The 22,953-nt window shown below is 55.2% G+C and overlaps 1 protein-coding gene across 1 annotated transcript in view; it reads left to right on the top strand.

The window, feature by feature from the left end:
• LOC103195935 (CREB binding protein) overlaps positions 1 to 22,953 on the top strand; it is a 105,261-nt gene that overhangs the window by 22,600 nt on the left and 59,708 nt on the right. The window contains exon 3 of the mRNA XM_007939577.2: positions 13,116 to 13,292. Within this exon, the coding sequence (XP_007937768.2) occupies positions 13,116 to 13,292 (177 nt within the window). The remainder of the gene's footprint in view (positions 1 to 13,115; positions 13,293 to 22,953) is intronic.

Raw genomic sequence — 22,953 nt, 5'->3', positions numbered from 1 at the left:
GTGGTGGTGGCGGTGGTGGACCCCGGCAAGTCGATTCTGACTCATCACAGTCTGTGTGACAGAACAGAACCGCCCCCAGGGCTTCCTGGGCTGTCATTACGGGAGCGAACTGTCAGGTCTTTTCTTCCGTGGAATGGCTGCGGGGCTTCCAGCCACGAGCCTTTCAGCCTGCAGCTGAGCGCTCAACCGCTTGTGTCACCAGGACTCCCTAACAATGGCTAACCCACTTACAGATTGAGCTTTCCAGTCGTCTTTGCTCTCGGCCTGTTTGTAAAATGCGTTCTGCAGAATAACATTCTCCTGTCTGCACTTGGAGGAGGGGCATCTTTCCTGAATGTGCTAAGGAGATGAGTGTCCCAGCACGCTTACTGGCGCCTGGCTGGGCAGTGACTGCATGTTGCCCACGGTGTCTCGTCAGGAAGTGCAGGTGTCTACGTGTAGACTGACCCTGAGGCCAGTGGTGTGTGTGCTCCTGTGCGTGTCATTACGTGTTGGCTGCTGAGAACTTGGCACTTTAGTTTGTGGCTTTTAAAAAGTGATGTGTGATCTGAAGAACGAGATTGCAGTGGCTGCTTGGTTATTATCAAGTGGAAGCTTAGTGTGTGTGCTTCATGTTTGTCTGCCAGGTATGTGCAGAATGAGCTCGAGAGCAAGCCATCGTCCATCCTTCCTAGAATAAGGCAAGAGAAAGGCAGACTTCAGACTTACACATGTATGCACATATGCATTTATATATACGTGTATACAAATATATGTATACACACATATACGAGTATATATGTTCGTATACAGATGGCGTGTACATACATATGCACACACGTACACGCATACATGTGTGTATTGGGGGGGGTGGTGGTTAGGTGCCGTTGAGTCAGGTACAACTGTAGTGACCTGGTATACAACAGAGCAAAACACTGCCCAGTCCTATGCATTCTTACAGTTTCGCTATGCTTGTGCTGTCGAGTCGATTCCGACCCACAGTGCCCCTAGAGGACAGAGTGGAACTGCCCCACAGGGTCTCCAAGGCCATTAGTCTTTACGGAAGCTGACTGCCTCATCCTTCTCCCACAGAGCGACTGCTGGTTTCAAATTTCTGACCTTTTGTAAAAGGCAAAAGATACATATGCTCTGAAGAGAAGCTGGAATATACACTGCTGACCTTTTGATCTGCTGCGGGCATCTGAGCGCTTTAGCCACTGTGCCACCAAGGCCCCTTACAACTCTGTGTGAGGTGTATGATATCCTGCAGTTACTGACCTTGTGAGCCTTACCGTTAGAAGGCAGCTCCTTCCCAGGATTGTAGAAAGTCTGTCCATTTAGAGAACCAAGGCTGATGTCAGATTTTCTGTGCCCTGTTGTTGGGACGCCATCTTAAAGCCTCTCTGATTGCACAGCACCTGGGGGTTTTGCCAGCAGTGAGCCACGTGCTGTCCTGTTGTCAGAAACCGGAAGTCGTCACAGCCCTGGGTGTGTGGCCCACAGGCCATGTGTGATCTCAGTGACGTGACGGGCAGCTGTGCTGAGCAAATGCACAGAAGTAGGGGTACACAGTGTCTTCCCTCCCCTGGAGCCTGCTCCTTCTGCTGGATGGGCTGCAGCAAGGAGGCACTGCCCGCTGGGCACGTGTTCTCTCCACGCCGTTGGGGTATGGTTCCACCCAGGTGTGTGGCCTCCATCTGTGGCTTCACGGAGGGAGAGGTGGGCGGAGTGGGAGTGGCTGGAAGACAGTTGCTCTGACTCTTGGGTGGAGTTTGTCGGGATTTGACAGAGAAGCCGTAGCATCTTCTTCTCCCCTCTGTCATTGTGAGCGGTGCTCTTCTCAACAGTGCTCACCCGGTGAGGGATCAGCATTAGTACCACTTCTCCATGTTTGTTATGACGTGTTCCGACGTGTCAGCTCCCAGCCACGTAGCTGGTTGTCTCACCTTGTTCCTGCATTCGGACTGAGTAGACCGCTCCACACGTAGTGGGTCTCCAGACCCCTTCCTGAGGCAGAGGCATCTTGTGCGTTCTCATTAGTCATGGGACTGCACAGCGGCCACTTGAATATTACTGTCATTGTAGCCTTCCTCCTGGGTCAGGAGCCCTTCTTTCTCACTTCAGAGTCCATTTGGTAGTCGGTGTTGATGCTACCTATTCATGGTGCACCTCTGATTTCCTGGTGGCCTGTGACTCTTTACCTTGGACTTGTGGGATATGGTCCTGAGTGCTGTGTGTGTCACTGTCCTCTGTGCCTCCCTCCTGGCAGATGCTTGAGACACTCTTATGCCTCATCGGCCTTTTCCACTTCTCCTTTCCCAGAGAGAACGTAGTTGCTACGAGCTGAGGGAGAGCTTGGAGGTGGGGGCTCAGGGAGGAAACCAGGTGCTATGAGAGCTGCTTATTATCCCCTTGCCCAGAGCACCTGCTCCTTAAATACACACAACTTTCCAGTGACAGATGCATAAACTGGGGAACTGAGTAAATTGAGGTCAATCCCTCGGGGTCCAGCCTCTCTCCGCTTGGTTGCCAAAGCTCAGGAGCCAGATAGATCTGCATGAAGCGGTACCTCCCTTCCTGGGCCTGGAACACAGTAGTTCAGATAGGGGGTAAATCGTACCTTTGTTGTACCAGGCGTCGGCCACGTGCCCTCTGTGGAGGGAAACCTAGGCTCTGAGAGCTGTGTGCGGCTTGTGTCCTGACCTTTGTGGACGGCCTTTGCGTTCTTTCCCTCCTTCCTGCCTTGTTTGCATATAGGGGTGGTGCCTGTCCTGGGCCTGGTTCAGGCTTCTTTCTGATCGCATGTGGCAGCTCACAGCCGTCTTGGAACCAGGATGAATCTGACCTAACCAGGGTTAATCTTTGATGGTCCTTGATTGACCAGGTTTGATCTGTGTCTGATGGCAGCTTAAATTACTATTTTAGGTACATCTGTGCACCCAAAACAGTGGGTCATTTTGCTGTCCTGGGCAGTCAGAATGTTTCTGGATGGCTGTAGAAATCAGCTCCTTCTCCTTAGGATCAAACAGCTCTGTGTGGAGAAGTTGACAGACACAGAAAGTACAGCAAAAAAAATTCACCCCAACCCACCCCCACCCCCACCCCGAGTCACCGCTGTTCATACCTTGACTCGTGTCCTCCGTCCTCCTGCGTGGCTGCTGAGACTGTTGGTGGTGGTTTAGCCGAGCTCACCAGGCGCGATTTTCTCATTGGTGGTGGGAGCGATGCCTTCTGCGTGGCTGCTGAGACTGTTGGTGGTGGTTCAGCTGAGCTCACCAGGCGCGATTCTCTCTTCGGTGGTGGGAGCGATGCTGCCCCTTTCTCCGGTGACACCGCTTTCCCTCAGTCACCCTCACGAGAAGGCGCGGAGCCTTGTCCCTGCTGACTCCGCTGAAGAGCCTTTCTGTGCCGAGTCCACAGCTCGGTTGGTGAGAGGCAGAGCCACGTGGTCTTCACACAGGGCTGGCCTTCGAGCCTTTCTTTCAGTTGCAGGTGTTTCATTCAGTCGGCAGGACCTGGCTGTATCTGCCGTAGCTCTTTTTTGTGGCACCGAGGCCAGGAGTTGGAAGGGAGGAGGCCCCGCCACACCCCAGGTGGACGTGGGCCTCTCGGCTGCCCCCAGGACCCCAGGACCCCAAGACCCCAGGACCCGTGGAGGAGCTGACCATCCTCGTGGGACAGCCGGTTGAGCTCCTGCCTGCGTGGTGATCAGGGACCGAGCTCTGAGCTGGCTGCCCTCCTCCTCCAGGTCTCCCCGGGTGCGGGGTCGGGTTTCTCCCCCGCGCCTCCTGTCCCAGCTCTGTGTCCTGAGCTCTGCGCCTGCCCCACCTTGGTCCCGTATTGCCCCCTCCGAGGGTTTGCTCACCCGGGAGGGATTGGAAAGCCACCATGGAAGGGCTGCTCTGCTGTGCACGCGGCCGGGTGGCCGAGGGCTTTGGGGAAGTGCTTGTCAGAAACGCGGCTCTTTGTCTCGCTCTCTGGGCCACCGCTGCGCTGCGGGGGTTCTTGCAGAAGAGTCCTTCTTCAGAAAAGCCCTCCTCCTGCCTTTGTGTCTCTCTGTCTTTTACTGTCTTGGAGGAAGTGCAGAACACTCCTTGAAGCGAGGATGGTGGTGCTTTGTCATGCCTGCATCGGTCACGGTGTCAGGACGGACCGGTCCCTGGAGAAGGACGTCATGCCTGTAAAGTAGAGGGTCGGTGGAAAGGAGGAAGACCCTCGATGAGACGGATGGACACAGTGGCTACAGCGATGACTCAGGCTTAGCAGGGAGCGTGAGGCTGACGCCGGACCGCGCAGGGTTTTGGCCTGTTGTCCACGGGGTCACTGTGCGCGGGAGCCGGCTCCGTGGCACCTGACAGCAGCGGCCACAGCCTTTGCCGCTCGTTCCCCCGCCTCACTCTGTCCGTTGCCACAGGGCTTGGCGCTGCTGCGCTTTGACAGTCCAGTCCTCGTGGGGCTGCTCTCCTACCTGAAGAGGTTTCAAAAAGTTGAAAGAAGGAGAAAGAACAACTAGCTGTCATTGCGTTCAGTCTGACTCCTGGCGGCCCTGTGTGTGTCAGGTAGAGCTGCACCCCGGAGTTCTCAGTGGCCGCTTCATCAGGAGGGGTGGCCAGGCCTTTCTTTGGAGGTGCCTCTGGGTGGGCTTGACCTGCCAGCCTCTCAGCAGCCGAGCACTTAGCCATTTGTGCCACCCAGGGACTCCAGAAAGGTATGAGGACTTGGGAGTGCGAAGGCCGGCTGGAGTCTTTGCGTCCTCCCGTTTTGCTGGGCCAGCTGAGCTGTCTGTGAGATGCTGTGTGAGGTGGGGTGGGGTGCAGAGCCGTGGAACACCATGGTCCCTCCTGCTGTGTGGATGGCCACCGCGTGTCCCCACAGGTAGCCTTGCTGCGAGAAGCCCCCTGGTCCAGGCTTGTGTCTCCCAGGAGCTCAGCCTTCACATGAGTCACACACTGATGAGTTGAAACTCAACAGTCAGCAGAGTGTAGCACCAGAAGGGACTTGGAGGATCTAGAGAGAACCGAGGTGCTGCATGGTTTCTTGTGGGGGGAGGGCGGGACCCTGAGACTTGGGGGGATGAAGCTTGTTCCACTCACAGCTTGTGAGTGCTGTGACCATTTCACCCCACACACCTGCCCATGTCCTTGCCCTGGGTGGAGGCAGGCTTCACTCCGGAGAGCTGGCCATCTGGTGGGGGGTACTCCTCGAGTGTGCCCACAGAGGTAAGCACCGCTTTGTTGCCAGAAGCTTCCAGAGCAGTGGGCTGCTGGGTTCCCATGAGGCCCTGACCTGAGGCTGCTGTCTCTCTGCCTGTCACAGTCTCTCCAAGTCACATTCTGGTCAGTGCCTCTTGAAAGACAGAGCAGCACAAGAGCGGCTAGAGAGGCTGGACCCGCCTCGCAGACGGGGTTATTGTTGGGAGGGAAGCGTCCAGGGTTGGGGCCGATCAGTGTCGATGGTGTGTAGGGGTTCAGCCCAGTTTGTCCTGCCTTCAGGCCGGTGGTTGGCACTGTCTCCAGGTGCACTCCCAGTGGCCACGGGCTGTCGCTGGCCTTGAGGGGTGTCGAGAGATCCTCCTGGTTCCTTCTTTGCCAAGTCGAGGGACTGGAAGGGTTCCAAGAGAAGCGGGTGACAGCAGACGACTGAATGCGCTGGGTCTTTCCATGCAGACGGCTTTTCTTGGCCTTTCTCCAGCCATGGGCGATTGCCAGAAGAAACTGCTTTTGGCTTTACAAGCGACGTGGCTGCCGTCTGGGTTCTTTCTGGGTCTTCGTGTCATTGGACAGGGCACTGACTTCTGGTCCTTAAGTTACTTGCTCGATTTTTTTCTCCTGGCACGCTCAGTTGTGTCGTTTTGCACACCTTATGTGCATTTGTGGTTTTAAGCGTATACCAGTGTGTGAAGAAAGATGTTAGAAATTTCAGCTTGACAGCCATCAGGCTAGAGATGGAGTGCTGTAGCTGCACCACCACGACCTAATGGGCGGAGTCTCAGTGGCGTCTTCCTCGTGGGCGTGTTCTTTCTTGTGCATTTCTTTGATGTCTTGACTTACGTTTCAGCCCAGGAGGGTTAGGTTATGACGTTGTCTGTTGTTCTGGTTTATGGTGGGCCGCAGGTGTGAGGTGGCTGCTCTCAGCTGATTGACTGTGAAGTGGCAGCTGGTTCTGTTCTGATGGCCCAGGATGGTTTGAGGGAAGTGTCCCTGCAGCCGGTAAACGCACAGCTTCGTTTTTGTCACAAGGGTTTTTTCCTGTTTGTCTGGAAACGTCTCACAATTGAATGCAAGTTGCCCCACCGTCCTCGCCTGGTGTCCTGCTTGCATTGCTTGCCAGCGCCACGGCCTCTAACGGTTTTTCTTGTTTTATTATCTTGACCCTAAGAATAGCAGTGAGAGAAGTTACAGTGTGTAAGTTGACTCCTCCCAAACCCAGTAGTAGTCCTGTCACTGAAAACAAAACATCAGTGACCCCAAGTCTGAGCCCGCATACGGCAGAGTCGGCCTGTGCCCCACAGGGTTTGCAGGGCTGCGTTCTCGGCCCGGGTCACCAGGCCCTTCTTCCTGGGTGCCTCTGGTGGGCTTGAGCCTGCAGCCATTCGGTGAGCAGCCAAGCACGGTAACTCTTGGCACTGCCTAGGGACTGATATTATTATTATTATTATTATTATTATTATTATTACGATATCTCTGGGGTGTGTGCACGCGTGCCTGTCAGCTTGGGGGGCCGGAACTCCCGTTTCTCTCTGGGGCTCAGTATGAACCTACCAGTCAGGAAATACAGGTGACACGGATGCCTCCACCACTAGGAGCACGTTTTCTTGGAGAATGTAGGGTTTCGTAACAGTGCAGTGTTTCCCCACGTTGTGTTAACCAGCACGTGTGGCTTGTCCTCACGCCAGTTCTGTTCTGTGCTCCCCGTCTCGGCGTGTTCCCTCCTCACGGCAGCCCTGGGGGGAGCTGCTCTTCTCACCATTTGGCGGGTGGTGAGACGGGGCGCGGGGAGGCGCCTCGGAGATTGCTAGCAAGTGGAGAGCCATCACTGGGGCTGCTAAATGTCCTGAGTCCATGGCTTCGCCACGATGGCTTACTTTCTCTGAGTGAAATCATGCTGATTTATGGCTGTTTTCCGATACAACTTTACTAGGAAAAGCAGGCAGTGGTGGCCTGTGCCTAGGGCACTTGACTGCTAACCAGAAGGCTTGCTGTACAAGCCCACCAGCCCCTCCTCGGAAGGAAGATGGGGCAATCGACTTCCGTAGTGATACTGCCTCGAAAACCCAAGAAGTCACTAGAAGTCAGATCTGACTCCACAGCAGTGAGTTTAGGCCATATTTGTCCCATAGGTTGTAGTTGGTCTTTGAGGACAAAGCCGGGTGCCTCTGTTACCGGCCTGTGTGTTTGGAGACACAGCTCTTTTTAAGCAGGGAGGTGACAAGCCTGGAGGCACAGGGCAAGGTGACCAACCTGGGAACAGGGAGGGCTCTGATCTTGTGTGCGCTTAAGCTTCCTGGGCCACCATTTCCTCATCCGTGTGATGGGTTTTAACTGGATAATCTGGGACCCTTCCTGCTGAAGAGTCTAACTCAGCAGTAGACCCTACGCAGCTCCTTGTTGAGGTCCTGTTCTCCTCTCCTCACTGTCCCGCTCTACACGGCTTCAGGAGCACATCACAGTGTAGGGGAAACAGTGGCGTCACTGTCAGAGGAGTGCGCCAAAATGACTGTAAAATTTCTGTGCAGGATTTCAGCAGTAATTTACTTTTTTAATAAAAATATCCCTGTGGTTGGTTATAACAAACCATTTTTCTTTATTAGCCCATCTGATCAATATCTGCATACCTACAAGGCCAAAATCTTAAGCTAATTCACTGTTTGAACCTTCTGATAAGCTCTGGTCAGAGCTGTGACTATTACCCAGTGACAATGAGGCTTTGAGTCACGTGGTTTCTTCTTCACGCGTTGTGAACACACAGTGTTGTTTTCATTGCTGTGTGTTTTGATAGTTGCTGATTTTGTCAAATATTCTGGTGTTTTAGCTACGGTATTGTGGTAAGCAGTGTTTGTGAACCTTTGTCAATAACATTTTTGTTAATGAAGTAGTAATGAAAGGAAAAGTAGGAGAAAGTCAAAAAAGGCTTCCACTGAGTTACTAATAATGTTGTAGAGGAGCCATGGTGGTGCAGTGCCTGAGGCGTTTGACTGCTAATCAGAAGGTTGGTGGTTCAAACCCACCAGCCAGTCCTTGGAAGGAAGATTGGGCAGTTAACTCCTGTTAAGATTTACCACCTTGGAAACCCAGTGGGGGTTGTTAGGAGTCTGAATCAACTCAATGGCAATAAGTTTGGTTTTAATAATGTAGTTCAGTGTAGAAAGATTTTACAAACTGTTGTTGTTAGTATTCGTGTAATCTAGGAAACATTAAAGCCATTGACAACTACATCTGTCGCATGTTACTCTGTGATTAAGCTTGATAATAATGAACATTGCTAAGGATTAGGTCTGGTAAGGGGGGAGGTCCCCGGGGTGGGACAGCATGGCCTACCCACCAGGTGACACCAGCCCTGGTGGCACCGCTGGGGAAACTGTTGAAGAGCTGAGCGTTTGGAAACAGAGCTGCGTGGTATTCTCACGGAAGCCACGTCAGAGTCAGCATCAGAGTCAGCGCGTGTGAAGGCCACGCGAGGGGCAGGAGACCGCGTCCCCCTTCCCTCTTGCTCTGCGTGGTCTCTGCTGAGCGGGCCGCGTGTCCCCATTGAGCTCTCCACTGATGCGTGGTTGTGAGCTGAGCCTTTCCAGGTGTGATGTCTCAGGAAGAGGTTTGGAGACGAAACTCAGGAGTTCCCGTGTGATGTGCTTGTCATCCAAGTGCATGGTGCCTTTGGACGGACGTGTCCTCAAAAGGATGTAGAGGGGATGGTGTGAGATCAGGAAGAGCATGCCCCCACATCTCTGTAAGGAGGGGTCTCCCTCCCTGAGGGCAATGGTTCTCAGTCCTCAGCAGATCTCAGGATTCCCTTTGAGAACCTAATGAACCTTCTCCCCCGAAAGACACATTTTTGTGCAGGTGGTTTGGAGATGGACAGGTGTGAAGGCCCAGAGAGCCCCGGGGGCTTTTGGTAAAGAGCTGCCCGGCCTGTCCCACCTCTGTGGGGGCTGTGGATGGTGTGCGAGGAGCAGGAAGTGTCTGCCTGTCCCGTCTCCTACGGAGGGAAGAACAAGAAGGTGGATCCCTGGCTGGCCGCCTGTTAGTGAAACCTATTCTGGTTTCCGCTTCTGTTTTGTGTGGTCTTCACCTCCTTCCAGCACCCCTTTCCCTGTCCATCACTGGCCCTTGGATTGCAGTGTCCTGCCTCTTCTACGAGACGAGGCCCTGTTGGGTCAGAGGGCTTGGGTGAGCAGTGGTGCAGGGAATCTTCTGTTTGTGGGGAGCCCCGTGTTTGCTTTCTCGCTCCTGTGTCCCTAGGGTCATGACTGAGTGGAAGAGATGGAAGCTGCAGGGCAGGGGCCCCAGGGCCAGCGGCCGTGGTTCCAGCACCTGGGTTGGGGGTTTTCGGGTCAGGACATGGGCTGGGACTTGCACCAAAGCCAAGGACTTGTTGGCCAACTAGGAGTAGCCCAGGGGCTGGTTTGTGGCCAGACAGGCCCCAGCTGTGCTGCAGCCCGATAGGAAACTAACTCATCCTGTAAAAGCCAACCTCTGCCTTCCCGCTCGCACGGGAGGCCGCCCATCTGCTCACCTCGTCGTCGGAGACGCCTGCAGCATAGAAAGGGGTGATGCCTGCTGTCTGCCTCCCCCTCCAGCTGTGGCGGATTCAGGGGCTCTGCTGGCCCGAAGCTGTCCAGTGCGGGGGTCTCCTGCAGGGTTCACTGAAGCAGCCCCTCACTAAGCTCAAGACAGAGGAGATGGGCGGCCGGGGGGCAGCTTTGTGCCCAGGGCGGATTCTGGATGGGTCATCGTCAGTGTTCACACGATAAGCCACACCATCACAGCTGCAGTCTGCCAGAGCCCAGAGAGATGGCTCCCGGCCCTCTGAGTGCGCCCTCTGGTGCTGAGGGTGGCTGCTTCAGCCTGCCACTGGCCGAGCTGCTCGGCGTACCGTCTGCGTGCATGTGAGCAGACCCTGCCAGCCAGCAGTGGCTGCAGCGCCCCCTTGGATTTGCAGTGGAGGGCTCTGGGCATGAGTCACGCTGTTTGAACTGCATCCTGAAGAGCAGGTTTCTTCCTCAGACCCTGGGCCATGGAGCGGTGCTGAGGTGACGGCGGTGGTGGTGGGAGCTCAGGGCGGACGCTCGGTCACTGGGTGCTCAAGGATGAGGGGCCCTTTGGTCGTGAGGATGCTGGCAGGGCTACGAGACGCCGCTGCATTTAGCTCTCGCGTGGCATAACGGCGCTGCAGCCACCTTTCCTCAGAGTGCTTGCTATAGCTCAAGAAGCCATGGTAGCACAGTGGGTAAGTGCTTGGTTGCTAACTGAAAGGTCAGTGGTTCAAAACCACCAGCTACTCCACAGGAGGAGGAAGTGGCAGTCTGCTTCCTTAAAGATGTACAGCCTTAGAAGCTCTTTGGGGCAGGCCTACCCTGTTCTACAGGGTTGCTGCGAGTCGGAATCGACTCCATGGCAAGAGGATATGTTTCTGGTTTTGCTAGAGTTTACGTTTCCTGTTTTGTGAAATTGAACTTGAGTAAAAAGCGTAAAGGAGCTCTGGTTGGAGTACTAGAATGGGAGGACTCCAGCACGTGTGGACTTGCTGGGTGAGGCAGATATCAGTGTTGCGTAGGTTTGATTTGCTCACATGGTCTGTAAATGTCACCATCAAACTAAACTGTTATTTACGTTTGCTCTGTTCAGCTTCTTGACTTTTACTGAACACACTGTGTGGTGGGTCCCTCCTTAGCAGCCTTAAACTAAGGCCCAGTGAACTTCAGTTGAGAATAAGCCAGGTCACCTCTGACTGACTAGTCGCTTTTGGGAAATCAGAAGTAAGGTCCAGGTTTTTGTTCCTTGGTGTTCGTTAAGCGTCTGGGTACTGTCTTGTTCTGAACATTGGTGCATTTGCCTGGACATGGGGCCACTGTGTTCAGTTTGATCGGAGGAGAATATGATAGACTGGAAATACAAGCAAATGGGTTTTCCTGAAGCAGCGCTGGCTGGGATGTGGCCTTGGGCAGGCCCTCAGGTTCCGCCAAGCTCTGAGGTTACGGGGTGACTGGTGACCTGAGGCGAACCTCGCATGGGAGGTCAGCAGACGTGATGTCCGAGGGCCTGCCTGGCCGCTCTGCACTCCCTGTCAGCTCCGGCTGGGGCCGGCCTCCCATGAGCACCTGGGGTGAGCTCTGGAGTGTGGGTTTGCTGTCGTCACAGGCCAGGGATGAGGTCCTTTCTACTAAAATGTACACAGCCCTGCCTTCTGCATCCCTCGTGTGACCCTGTTCTCACCTTGTGGGAGTGGAGACCCTTGAGACAGCTTCCCTTGCTTGCTGGCGCCCAAGCAGAAAAGGAGAAAAGCAGGCTTCCTGCTGGGGACCTGCCCAAGTGACCGGGGACGGGCTACGCGGTGAGGCCCGGCAGGCCTCTTCTCCCGACAAGGCACGCCACGAGTGCTGTAGACTCGGGACAGGTCCGGAGCCCTGGGGCCGCTCTGGGGTGCTGGGTGGCGGGGGTGGGTGGTTTCATTTACCCCTGGCCCCCCAGCTGCCGTCCGTCCTGGTTGGGTCCTCATCGGTCAGTCGTTTCCAGAATGTCACCAGTTTTCTCTTCGGTCCTGTTGCTTGCTGTACGGCAGGAGCGCCGTGACACGGTGGGGGTGTGGGCAGGCAGCAGGTGTGCTTTCCGGCACATCTAGCACCGAGTGGAGAAATGCAAAGCCATACCGTGTGTTCTCTCATCACACCCTTTGCCGTCTAAGACGGGGTTTCAGCGGTTGGAGTCGACGCGGGAGAACTCGACCTGGGAGAAGTCACTGCTGAACGGGATGAATGGGTGGGAGGCTTTCCTAAAACAAGGAACTGCCACTTCAGTTCTGAGGTTCAGATGACATTCGGGAGGACCCCCTGCAGATCAGAAATGCCTTCTGTATCAGCATTTTACTGACTTGGCATCTCAGCCTGATTAGTTCGTCTGAGCTGAAACTGATCAGTGGGTAAAGAGTCTGTGTTTTAATTCACTGCAGTAAAGCAGACGGAGCGAAAGTGGCAGCTAGAACCGAGTCCCTTTACAACAAGTGTGACAGGTCAGTGTGAGGCTGTGTTCCCACACCTGTCTTTGAAGGGCACGGGATGGCCCCTCCCGGCTCTGCTGCTCTGGTTTGGCCTCGCACCGGCGCAGCAGCGGCAGAGGGCAGCTGTTGTCATCCGAACACTGACTGGTTTGGAGGCACTGCACCCCGGTGGGGGTGTCAGGGGCAGGCTGCCAGCGTCGTGGGCTGGGGAGGCCGTGGGAGCTCCTCAGAGGTCTTCCCGGCCGGGGCCCCTTCCTCCCAGCTTCCAAACAGCAAACACACCAGGACGCCAGAAAGGTGGCAGAAGGCAGAGGGGGTGGCGGATCCCTAAGCCCTGGTACCTCGGTCAGCAATGTCCGCATCTCCCTGGCTTTCCACTGTCGCCCCTTCCGGCACCACCTCACCTCACTGGACGGTTGTAAAGCAAGTCCCAGACCTTGTACCATTTCATCTGTAATGTTTCTACCCCTGCGTTGTGGGCTAGTGGAAACTTAGTTCAGATCCAGTGGGGAACTTAAAGGCCTCCAAGGCCTCCACCTACAGCATAGGGAGTAACTGAAGGGGCCCCTTCAAGGGCTTGTTCTCCACATGATTTTCTTAACATGTCCCACGAAATCAGTGATGTCCTGCTTGTCACATCGGCAGCTGGGAGACAGGCCTCCATCTTCTGGGGGCAGTGTTGCGGATGCTGGCCACCCAGTTGCTGTGTAGCCTTGTGCCTTTAGTCTGTCACTTCTGAGCACGAAGTCCCCTCGGGAACCCACAGTCCTCACGGGGATGCCTGATACTGGGCCTTTGTTTTATAATGGAAATAAGGGTTTTATAGAAAATGCTGATCAAATGACCAAAGCTATCATTTCTGAGTCCCTTCCTTCTCTGTGTGGTCTCACCCCAGAGGCTAACGTCCCCCCTTTCTGTTTCAGATGGGAATGACCGGTAACACGAGTCCCTTTGGACAACCCTTTAGTCAAACGGGGGGGCAGCAGATGAGTGCCAGCGGCGTGAACCCCCAGCTGTCCGGCAAGCAGAGCATGGCCAACAGCTTGCCTCCCTTCCCCACAGACATCAAGAACGCTTCAGTCACCAACGTGCCAAACATGGTGAGTCGCCCTGGGCCCTCAGGGGTGTGCTTCCAAAGGGAGCTAACTGAAATCCATGACTGACATCTGTCACCGGGCAGCAGGAAAGGAGCCCGTGTAGCTATGGCCGTGCAGTGAAGGATTTCAAATCTCTGATGATGAGGTGGAAGTTGGGGTGGGGGTGAGGTTGCTCAGCCCCTCCCCCCACAGTCCCCTTTATGAGTGGAGAGGATCCCTGTGTGGGAGTCACTGGCCTTGCTCCCCTTGGCCCCCTTGATTCCATAGTGGAGCAGGAGACCGAGATGCTGGCTTGGCCCCACTTCTACTCTGTTAGTGGGTACAGGTGTCCGAGGGGCCTGTGCGCCTGTCCAGTGAAGGACACTCACCTTCTGAGGACCACACCGGGTGTTGGTTTGACGTGATGGATGACTTCCCGTGTCCTCAGTCTCCCCACATTGTCCCATCTGGAAACTGGGAGCCATCCTTATGTCCTTACAGCCCAGCTAAGCAAGAAATTAGGGGCCTTACCTCCTTGTGTTTGCCTGCTGCCGACTGGCGTGCGTGTGGGGGCCAGGAAGGGCCACCAGCAGCTGCCTCCTCACTCCCTTGGCCTTGCAGCCAGGGCCTGGCCTTCCCGAGGCCATGGCTTGTTTTTGCAGCAGGGATTTTAGGAAGACTCCACATGAAGCCAGGGGATTATGTTCAGAAAAGAATATGTTTATTTAGTTTCTTTTCTTTCCTTTTTTTTTTTTTTTTTTTTGAAGTAATCTTAGATTTATAGAAAGGTTGCAGAGACAGTACCCAGAACCCCGTGTGCCCTGCACCCAGCCACCCTTGGTTGCATACCTTGGTGCATCGCTCAAAACTAGAAAGGGAATGTTGCTTACGGAACTTCTGAGGGAGCATGATGGCTGTCGGGAAGACGAGGCTTTGGATCTCTTTCTCCTAGTGCCAGCAACGTCAGAATACGGGGTGATGGGCAGAGTCTTCGTTTCTTCTTCTGATCATCTCCCTGTCACTTCCTTGACCTGCCCCTCTCTCTCTCTCTCTCTCTCTCTCTCTCTCTCTCTCTCTCTCTCTGGTAGCCTTTTGTTGCCGGAGACAAGAACCTAGGACAGGTTTGGGGATCCTTGGTCTGGCCCCTCCCATTCTGCTGGCAGCCCTGGACCAGGCCAGGGGGCTGGGCCGGGCTCCTCCTGGTCTCTCCTGCTTTTCCTTTTGCTTTTACAACATGGAAGGCCATGGTGTGGACCCTGGGCTCAGCTTATGTGGAAGGCCGTGGTGTAGACTCCAGATGTAGCTCCCGTGGAAGGCAGTGGCGTGGGCTGTGGGTCAGGCCATGTGGAAGGCTGTGGAGTAGACCCAGGTGCAGTTCCTGTGGAAGGCCATGGTGTGGACCCTGGGCTCGGCCCATGTGGAAGGTCATGGCGTAGACTCCAGATGTACCTCCCTGGGAAGGCAGTGGCATGGGCTGTGGGTCAGGCCGTGTGGAAGGCTGTGGAGTAGACCCAGGTGCAGTTCCTGTGGAAGGCCATGGTGTGGACCCTGGGCTCGGCCCATGTGGAAGGTCATGGCGTGGGTGGGCCCCATGCACAGCTATTGCTCGAGTGGCCCAGCAACCGAGAACAAAGAAGGAAGGGACTTGAGGTCAGGGTGCTGCTGCCTCACAGACACTGGGCTTCTGTCTGGGAAACCTTGATCTAGCATCTTCCTCCCTCTTCTCTCTTAAAATCCTTCCCTGCTTCTCCTCTCCCATCCTCTCTCCTTCACCCCTACCTTGGTTATGGAATCCCTTCCCTCGAAAGAGGATACGCTCCCCACCCCACCCCCACCCCCCGGCCTCTGCTGCTGCTCCACAATTAGGCTGGAACTTTGCGGGTGAGGTGTGCGTGTCTGGAGTAGTTCAGACCGGACTGGGAAGACTTTCTAGCTCCTTCAGCAGTGCCCAGGACTGCGACCATGGGCTCTGGAGTAGGGCATCTCTCTCGGCACCAAGATTTGGTGCTCACCATTCTCCTTTGGGGGTGTCCTGAGCACCATAGGATGTTTAACAGCACCCCTGGTCTCAGCCCACTAGATGCCAGCAGTGGCCTTCCCCAGTTGTGATGAAAACCAACATGTCTTCAGACTTGGCTGAGTCCCTGGGGCACAGTGGTTCCTATGAGAAGCCCTGCTCTGAGAACTCATTAGGGAAGGCAGTAGCAATTGTCTCTCATCCTCCTGTTGGGTTTCCTCACATCTGACAGAAATAAAGTCCATTCTCTCTTCCCCAAGGCCCCTCACCGTGTTGGTCTCTCTCTCGGTCTGCTCGGCAGCCCCCGAGGGCCCACGTGTGCTCGGTGAAGACCTGCAGTGGGTCCCGTGAAGGACCCTCAGGGATGTAGCCCACATTCTGAGCATTCTGAGGGTGCACGGGGCGGGCTCTCACCACGCCTGGGGCTGTGAGGCAATGTTGCCTAGTGGTCGGCGTCAGCACTGCTAGGGAAGGACCTGGAAGGGGACTGGCCCGAGGATGTCACCTGCAGCACACACAGCTGAGGTCCAGTGGGAATGAGCCGATGGGAGGCCCTGCTCTCGAGAGACTTTGTTAGGAACCCCCTCTACACATGAGAATATTGAGCCACACAGAGCCTTGAACAAGGCTTCCTGTCTTCAAAACCCACAGTGCTTTCTAAGTGTGTACTTGATGGTGTGTTTCACAGAGCACATGTCACTGGCCAGTGTCCACACCACTTGTGTGTAGCTCTGTCAACGTGTGCTGTGGTCTAAGTAGAATTTCCTGAATTGGATCTGCCCTCCTGAAATGTTGATTTTTTACAGCGAGGGAAGGCATTTGCAGGAAATCACGGTCTTTTTCATGGAAAAAATCAAAATATGAAGGCCCAAAGTTGCGTACTTGTGCATTTTCTGTTTGCTCTCGGCCGCCGTCTCCTGAGGGCACGCTGGGTTTGCTGAACCCGGGGAAGCTGCTCACGGAGCGCGTGCAGCGGCGTGTTCCTGGCCCAGGGGCCCTTGCTCCCTCCTCTGCTGGCTTCCTGATGGGGGAGGGGCTGTGCTCACTCTTTGATTTGTCACCCACCTTCTGGGCACCCAGGTGCCCGACTAAGCGCCACAGAACCGCCCGCATGAGGGGCGCAGAGCCACCCATCTGTGATGAAATTGGGGAGTGATTATAAACAAGCAGGTGCAAGACGCACGCTGGCTGAGGGCGGGCTGGCGAGCAGCATCACGGAGATGGGGCCCTGGAGGTGGAGTTCAGAGGGCCGCTGGCAGGCTGGGCCCGGAGGAGGTGTAGCAGAGGAGACCACACCAAGGAGGGCACTTGGAAGGCAAGACTGGGGAGCAGAGAAGAAGCCATGACCCTCGGGTACCACAGGCCACTTGGCCTGCTTAGGATTTGGCAGAAGCCCCGTGGGAAGCAGAGAAAGTGGGGAGGGGCGAGCAGACGCTGACAGGCCTGCGGGGGAAGAAGGCTGTGGACTTGCAGGGACGTGATCTGTGGACAGGGCTGAGGGAGAGTGAGCTTGCTGTAGTGTCCATGCTGGAGGAGGTGGTGGCCGGCGGCCTGGCCTCAGGTGACGGCACTGGGGATGGGAGACCAGACAGGTTCTGCTAGAGTGGATGTGTGGGTCAAGCCAGCAACCTGGTGGCCAGCAGAAGGCTTTCCTGAGCTCAAGGAGACGGACTTTTGGAGAAGAGATGCAGAAGAGGGACCAGGGAACCCACGTCCTATGTGTTCCCTCCTGAGCTGCCTGTAAAAGTCTAGGTGGAGATGCCATCTCTGCTGAGAGGTGGGCATCCGGGCACAGCTGGCACTGCCCGTGGGGATCCCAGTAACGTCATAACGAACAGGGCTAGAGCTGGCGAGAGGAGAGGCCGGCAGGATGGCCAGCAAGGCGGTGGCTGTCAGTGCGGCCCTGGGAGGACTCACCAGCTGGAGGGCGTGGCGTCAGCAGCAGCCGTGAGGTGAGGGCATGAGAATGCTGTCAGATGTGCAGGAGGGTGTTTGATTCAAGTTAGACGTGACTTGCAGCAGTGGTGCCTGGGTCCCTGAGCTCCCTGTCCCCCTACTGTTCCCGGTGTTCTTGTCTGTGAACACAAGACCAGGAGAGGCCAGGACGCCTTCTCTGACAGGTGCTTGCATCCCTGCAGCCAGCGTTGCACGTTTGGGACATACGACCTGGAGCCCTGTGGCCTGGAGGACACAGATTTCCACAGCACAGTGGCCAGAAGGTGCCCCACCTGCCTGCCGTAGCTCATTGCAGCTCTAGCTTTGGCTGTTTTACTCAAGCTTCCTTACTTTACACAGGGCTGAGCTGTTATAAAATTTGCCTTGTTTTTAATTGTATTTCATGATTCCAAGAACCACTGTTACTCATGTTGCCACATCTCTGAAGCCAAGAGTGTTTGTGTCAGACCTCAGAGCTGAGGTGATGAGCTTAGAGAGTGTTTTACGGGTTGGTTCATAAATTGCATGGAGAAGAGTGACATGACCCACTGTTAAAATCTATACACTTTTCCGGAATGGCTCCCATGGTGTAAGAATTTTTAATTCTCTAGGCTGACAAAGGAAGTAGCACGGGTTTGGTGGAGGTAGACGAGGGTTAGGCCAGTCACCGTTGTGGGGATGGGCTGGGCACTGAGGGGGCCATCTAAAGAGGGGTGCACGTAAGGACAGTGAAGCCACAAAGGCACGTGGAGTGGTGTATTCGGGGGAGAGACACCCCGGGGTCCTGGTGGTGGGGGTCCAGGCTGGCCAAGCCCACAGTTGGTGCCAACCACAGGCTCCTCTGTTGGATGAGCCACTTGGCTCCCTTCTTGCCTCAGCCTGTGGGGGGCAGACCTTCTGCCCTCTGCACCCGCACACACTCGCCGAGCCGGGGAGGTCGGGGAGCCTGCACTTACCACTTAGGCCATGGCAGACCTTCAGGTTTCTCTAGCGGAGCGTTGTGTAGAAGTGGGGCCACAAGGACGTCTCCGAGGACGTTGAGGTCCTCCGTGCTGGCTGCTGCCTGGTTGCCAGGGTGGCGTCCCGTGAGCACACTGTCCAGTGTGAAGTGAGAACATGTTTCTTTTTGAAATCAGGAACTACACGGGAGACCTCACTGTTCAGGGAGCTACTATGAGGGCTGCCCGTGTGACATTGCTCCCAACAACGACATGGCATTGCTTTGCTCACGTGTCAGAGATGTGGCCTGGAGGCTCTGGACAAGGCCCTGGGCTGCCGCTGACCCGTGTCTCAGCGTGGAAGAGTGTGGCTGCTGGTGGATTGTGCGCACAGGAGGGTTGCTGAGTTGTCCTCGGTGTCTTGGGACGGTGACATTGGCCGTGTTTGGGTGGCAGGCTACAGGTGGGCTTCCTGGGGCTGGCTGCACGCCTCGTCGTCATTCTGTGTTTGTGTCTCTTGCAGTAGATCCAGGACCACCTGCCTCAGAGTGCTGCTCAGGGTGCTGGGCCCCCAGCCTTCCTGACTCGGACTCCTGGGCTCGGGAGAGGGAGGAAGCTGAGTTTTGTTGCTACCGTTATCTGTGAATTGCCAGTTTTTTCTTTCCCGGTTTTCCAGTTTTTGCCGCCTGATTCCCTGAAGGCAGACCAGGCTGATTCCCATGCATATGGGCTTGTGGTTCTTCCTCTGACTTTGGAGTCGGCAGGCAGACGCACTCCTCTGGTGAAGATAATGTCGAGAACCGTTTCCAGGGAGACCTGCCTGTGGCACGGTGGAACGAGCACACTCGGTGTGTCCTGTGTCCATGTTAGGACTTCCCCAGGCTGCACCAGCCCCCTTGGGTTTATCTTCCTCTCTTGCACTCTCTGGTCATCACAGGCTTGTTGTGCTCTGGGTTCATAGAGCAGGGTCGGCCTCAGTGAACCTGGTCCCTCTTTTTCTGTCGTCTCTGACGGTCTCCTTCCATGGTCTTTGTCCCCTTCCCACGACAGCCACACACTGGCTGCTCTTACTTTGCAAGGGAGGATTTTTAGATGGTGGACAGTCTACCGTTCTCTTCTACACCAGGACTACTGAGAGGGCTTATGCAGCGCGCACGGGGGCAACAAGCGCGTAGTCTCTGCTGACTGTGGGTCTCCACAGTGGTTCCATGTGCAGTGACTGCCAGGTAGTAATCACGTCTCTTTATGTCTTCCACAACCATCTGCAGTGGCCCTAGTGTCCCCTAGTGTCTCAGCCTTTGAATCAGGAAACGTGAGGAAGGTTTGGACGTAAGCATTGCTCCGTGATTATTCGTAGTTCAGGTGTTGGTGTTGTTTTGAGTCTGCATGTGCTACTCCCATCTTGACAGAGGAACAGACAGACCCGTCTCGGGTGAAGTTCAGCCGGAACGCTCTGTAGGGTGCGAGTGGTGAGACTCTGCCTCCCGGACTCCGGTCACGCTGTCGGGAGGGAAGTCTCTGAAGGCCATCATGCTTAGTAAAGGTGAGGGTCAGAGAGAAAGGGGAAGACCCACAGCAAGACAGACTGACACAGTGGCAGCGAGAGTGCGCTCAGGCACAGCGAGGGTCGTGCGGCTGGCGCGGGGGTGGACAGGGTTTCGCTGTGTCGTGCGTGAGATTGATGTGAGTTAAAACGGACTCGGCAGCACTAACAGCCACCCCATGTTCCTGCTTCCACTGGAAAATGCGTGAGGGCCTTTGAGCAATACCCGCCAGTCTGAAATTCTCCATTGTAGCTGTAGAAGGTCTTAAATTAGTCCCTGAGAAATACAATATCAGCACAAAATACATGAGATGGCGTGTACCCAGTGTTTCTGAGATGTGAAGTGACTTTGCGAGGAAGTCAGTGAAGAGCACATACAATGGGTCTGGGTGGGGTCACAGTCCCTGGAGCAGTACGGCCAACAGATAAGTTCACCTCCGCGGAAGAGTTGCGGGTGACTTCAGTGTCTTCACCAGCACCCTCACTTCTCTTTACGTTTTCCACAACCATCTGCAGTGGCCCTAGTGTCCCCAGTGAGGACTGAGGTGTGCCTGACCCAAGTCATGGCATTTTCAGTCACCTCATATGCGTGCAACAGCTGGATGATGAGTAAGGAAGACCAGAGAAGAATTGAAGCATTTGAATGGTGTTGGCGGAGAACATCGAGTGTCCTGTTGGCGGCCGAGGAATGAACACGTCTGCCTGGGACGAAGCACAGACAGAATGCTGCCTGGACGCGAGGGGGGTCTTCACCTCCTGCACTTCGGACGCGTTGTCAGGCGGGACCAGGCCCTAGAGCAGGACGTCGTGCTTGGTGAAGTAGGGGGTCGGCACAAAGGAGGAAGACCCTCAGTGAGATGGACTGAGACAGCGTTTGCACCGTGGGCTCAAACACAGCAGTGATTGAGGGTGTGGCACGGGACCAGGCAGTTTCAGTTTTTTGTGCACGGGCTTGTGATGAGTCAGAACCAACCCAACGGCACCTAACAACAGTGTTGCCCCAAAGTCCATTTGTCAAATGACTGATTTGCCAAGTTACCCAGAACTTCCCGAAGGAAACGTTGTGGAAGAACATACTTGCATGCAGTGGTGCTGTTCAGGAAGAGCTACCCTCAGAAGGTCAGTTGTTCTCCCTCAGTGAGTGGGCCTGACGCCACTGAAGACCCTCCACCTCAGCCTGGACCTGCTGCTCTAGGTGGCCTGTCACCTTGACCGTTGGGATATTCCAGACCTTCTACAAACACTTGGGTTTCTTCGTGCATTTACAGGCAGACCTCTGAGAGAAGACTGGTCTGAGCCCAGGTACACTCAGGCCCTCTCTAAGGTAGACTGGGCAGAGGAGAGCAAGGGGGTGTCCACCCACTGCTAGCCCTCTGGCTGCATCTCTGGGCACGTGAAGGACATACGTCTGACTGTGTGCCAGGCTGAACGCAGGCCGGAGAAGAACATGCGGCTGGGACTGGGCAGCAGCGCCCCCAGCACAGCAAAGACTCATGGGAGGGCCTCTGAGACGAGTTCCGGCCGAGATGTAAGTGCTGACCTCTGACCTCGGAGGGCAGGAGCCTGCTGGGACGTGGTGCACGTGGCCCAGCTCGTGTAGGGTGGAGTAGTGAGCTTTATGTCCACCTGCTGGTCCTTGATGGGCAATGTTCATACTCCTGTGCCACACTGCCCTTACCCTCCAGATGTGGGGCCCACCTAAACCTGTGCAGGTGTGCTCCCCAGAAACATGTCATAGCTGTGAAGGGTTTGGCATGGGCCGTTACGCTGCCTTCCGGCAGAGGCCACCAGTCCTGCACAGCCGTCCAGGGCCAGGGAGGGCAGAATGGCATTGCATTAGTTGGAATTGCGTTTCTTTGATGACCAGGAAAAATGGAAGTATGTGTGGTGGTAGGCATGTGCTGTCTTCTTAATTCTGTCGTCACTGTCCTTCCTTCCTGGGTCCGGTGGATTCTGATGGAACATTTTAGAAAGCAGGAGACAGCCCTCTGTGGACAGCTCAGGCCTGCCTGTCTTCTCCTGGGACAGGGCCCTAGTCATGAGGTTCTTCCTCCTTCAGGGATCAGGGGATGGGCTGGGTAGGCGCTGATTGAGGTGCCGCTCGTTGACCCTGAACCTGTTGGCAGGAAGAGTCTGAAACTGGCTAGGAGAGGATGGATTGAGGGAAGAAATAAGGCCTGGGTGATGGGTGATCTGTGGTGTCTTTTGTTTTTCCAAAGGAGCTCTGGTGGTGAAGTGGGTAAAGCAGTTAGTTGCCAACCAAAGGTCAGCAGTTTGAACCCACCAGCTACTCTGTGGGAGAAAGATGAGGCAGTCTGCTTCTGTAAAGCTTGGCAGCCTTGGAGACCCTGTGGGGCAGTTCCACTCTGTCCTCTAGGGGCGCTGTGGGTTGGAATGGACTCCACAGCAGTGGGTGTGGTTTGGGCTTTGCTTCTGTGAAGATTGACAGCCTTGGAGACCCTGTGGGGCAGTTCCACTCTGTCCTCTAGGGGCGCTGTGGGTTGGAATGGACTCCACGGCAGTGGGTGTGGTTTGGGCTTTGCTTCTGTGAAGATTGACAGCCTTGGAGACCCTGTGGGGCAGTTCCACTCTGTCCTCTAGGGGCGCTGTGGGTTGGAATGGACTCCACGGCAGTGGGTGTGGTTTGGGCTTTGCTTCTGTGAAGACTGACAGCCTTGGAGACCCTGTGGGCAGTTCTACTCTGTCCTCTAGGGGGCGCTGTGAGTGGGAATCCACTTGACAGTGGGTGGGTTTGGTTTGTGTGTTTCCAGTGCGCTTTTTCTTTGTTGTCTGCCTGTTGGCTTGTCTGGTGGCTCTGGTCCTCCAGAGGTGGTGTTTTTCAGGCTCTGAGACCCTACTGCCCCTTTCCAACCCCGCCGTCCTCTGCATCGGGACCATTGGGGGACTTGTTTCTCTCCAGTGCTATGTTCTGCCGTCACGGTGAACATATGTGCTTGTTCACTATCGACGAAGCATCCGGGGCACATGTGTGATGTTACAGGTGCCCTGGGCTCTAAACTAGACTTGCCCATCTTGCTGGTGGGCGGGAGGGGTTGGAGCCTGCGTTTTTAAAAGGTGGCGACAGTGGTGCTGGTGACAGGATCCTCAGTGTGGTTTGAACTAAGGCGTTTACCTTCTGCATCACAAAACTGTTCGTTTTCTTACAGTACCTTCACGATTTTATTTTTTAAATGTTCTTCACTTTCTGCTGATTATTCTGGTTGTACTTTTCCATAAATTTTCTCCCATAGT

This window comes from Orycteropus afer, unplaced genomic scaffold, assembly GCF_000298275.1.
Source record: "Orycteropus afer afer isolate SDZICR_OR568_19922 unplaced genomic scaffold, OryAfe1.0 scaffold00061, whole genome shotgun sequence".
Lineage (NCBI taxonomy): Eukaryota > Metazoa > Chordata > Mammalia > Tubulidentata > Orycteropodidae > Orycteropus > Orycteropus afer.
The sequence above is the reverse complement of the archived record's forward strand: the minus strand, read 5'-3'. Positions and strand labels throughout refer to the sequence as shown.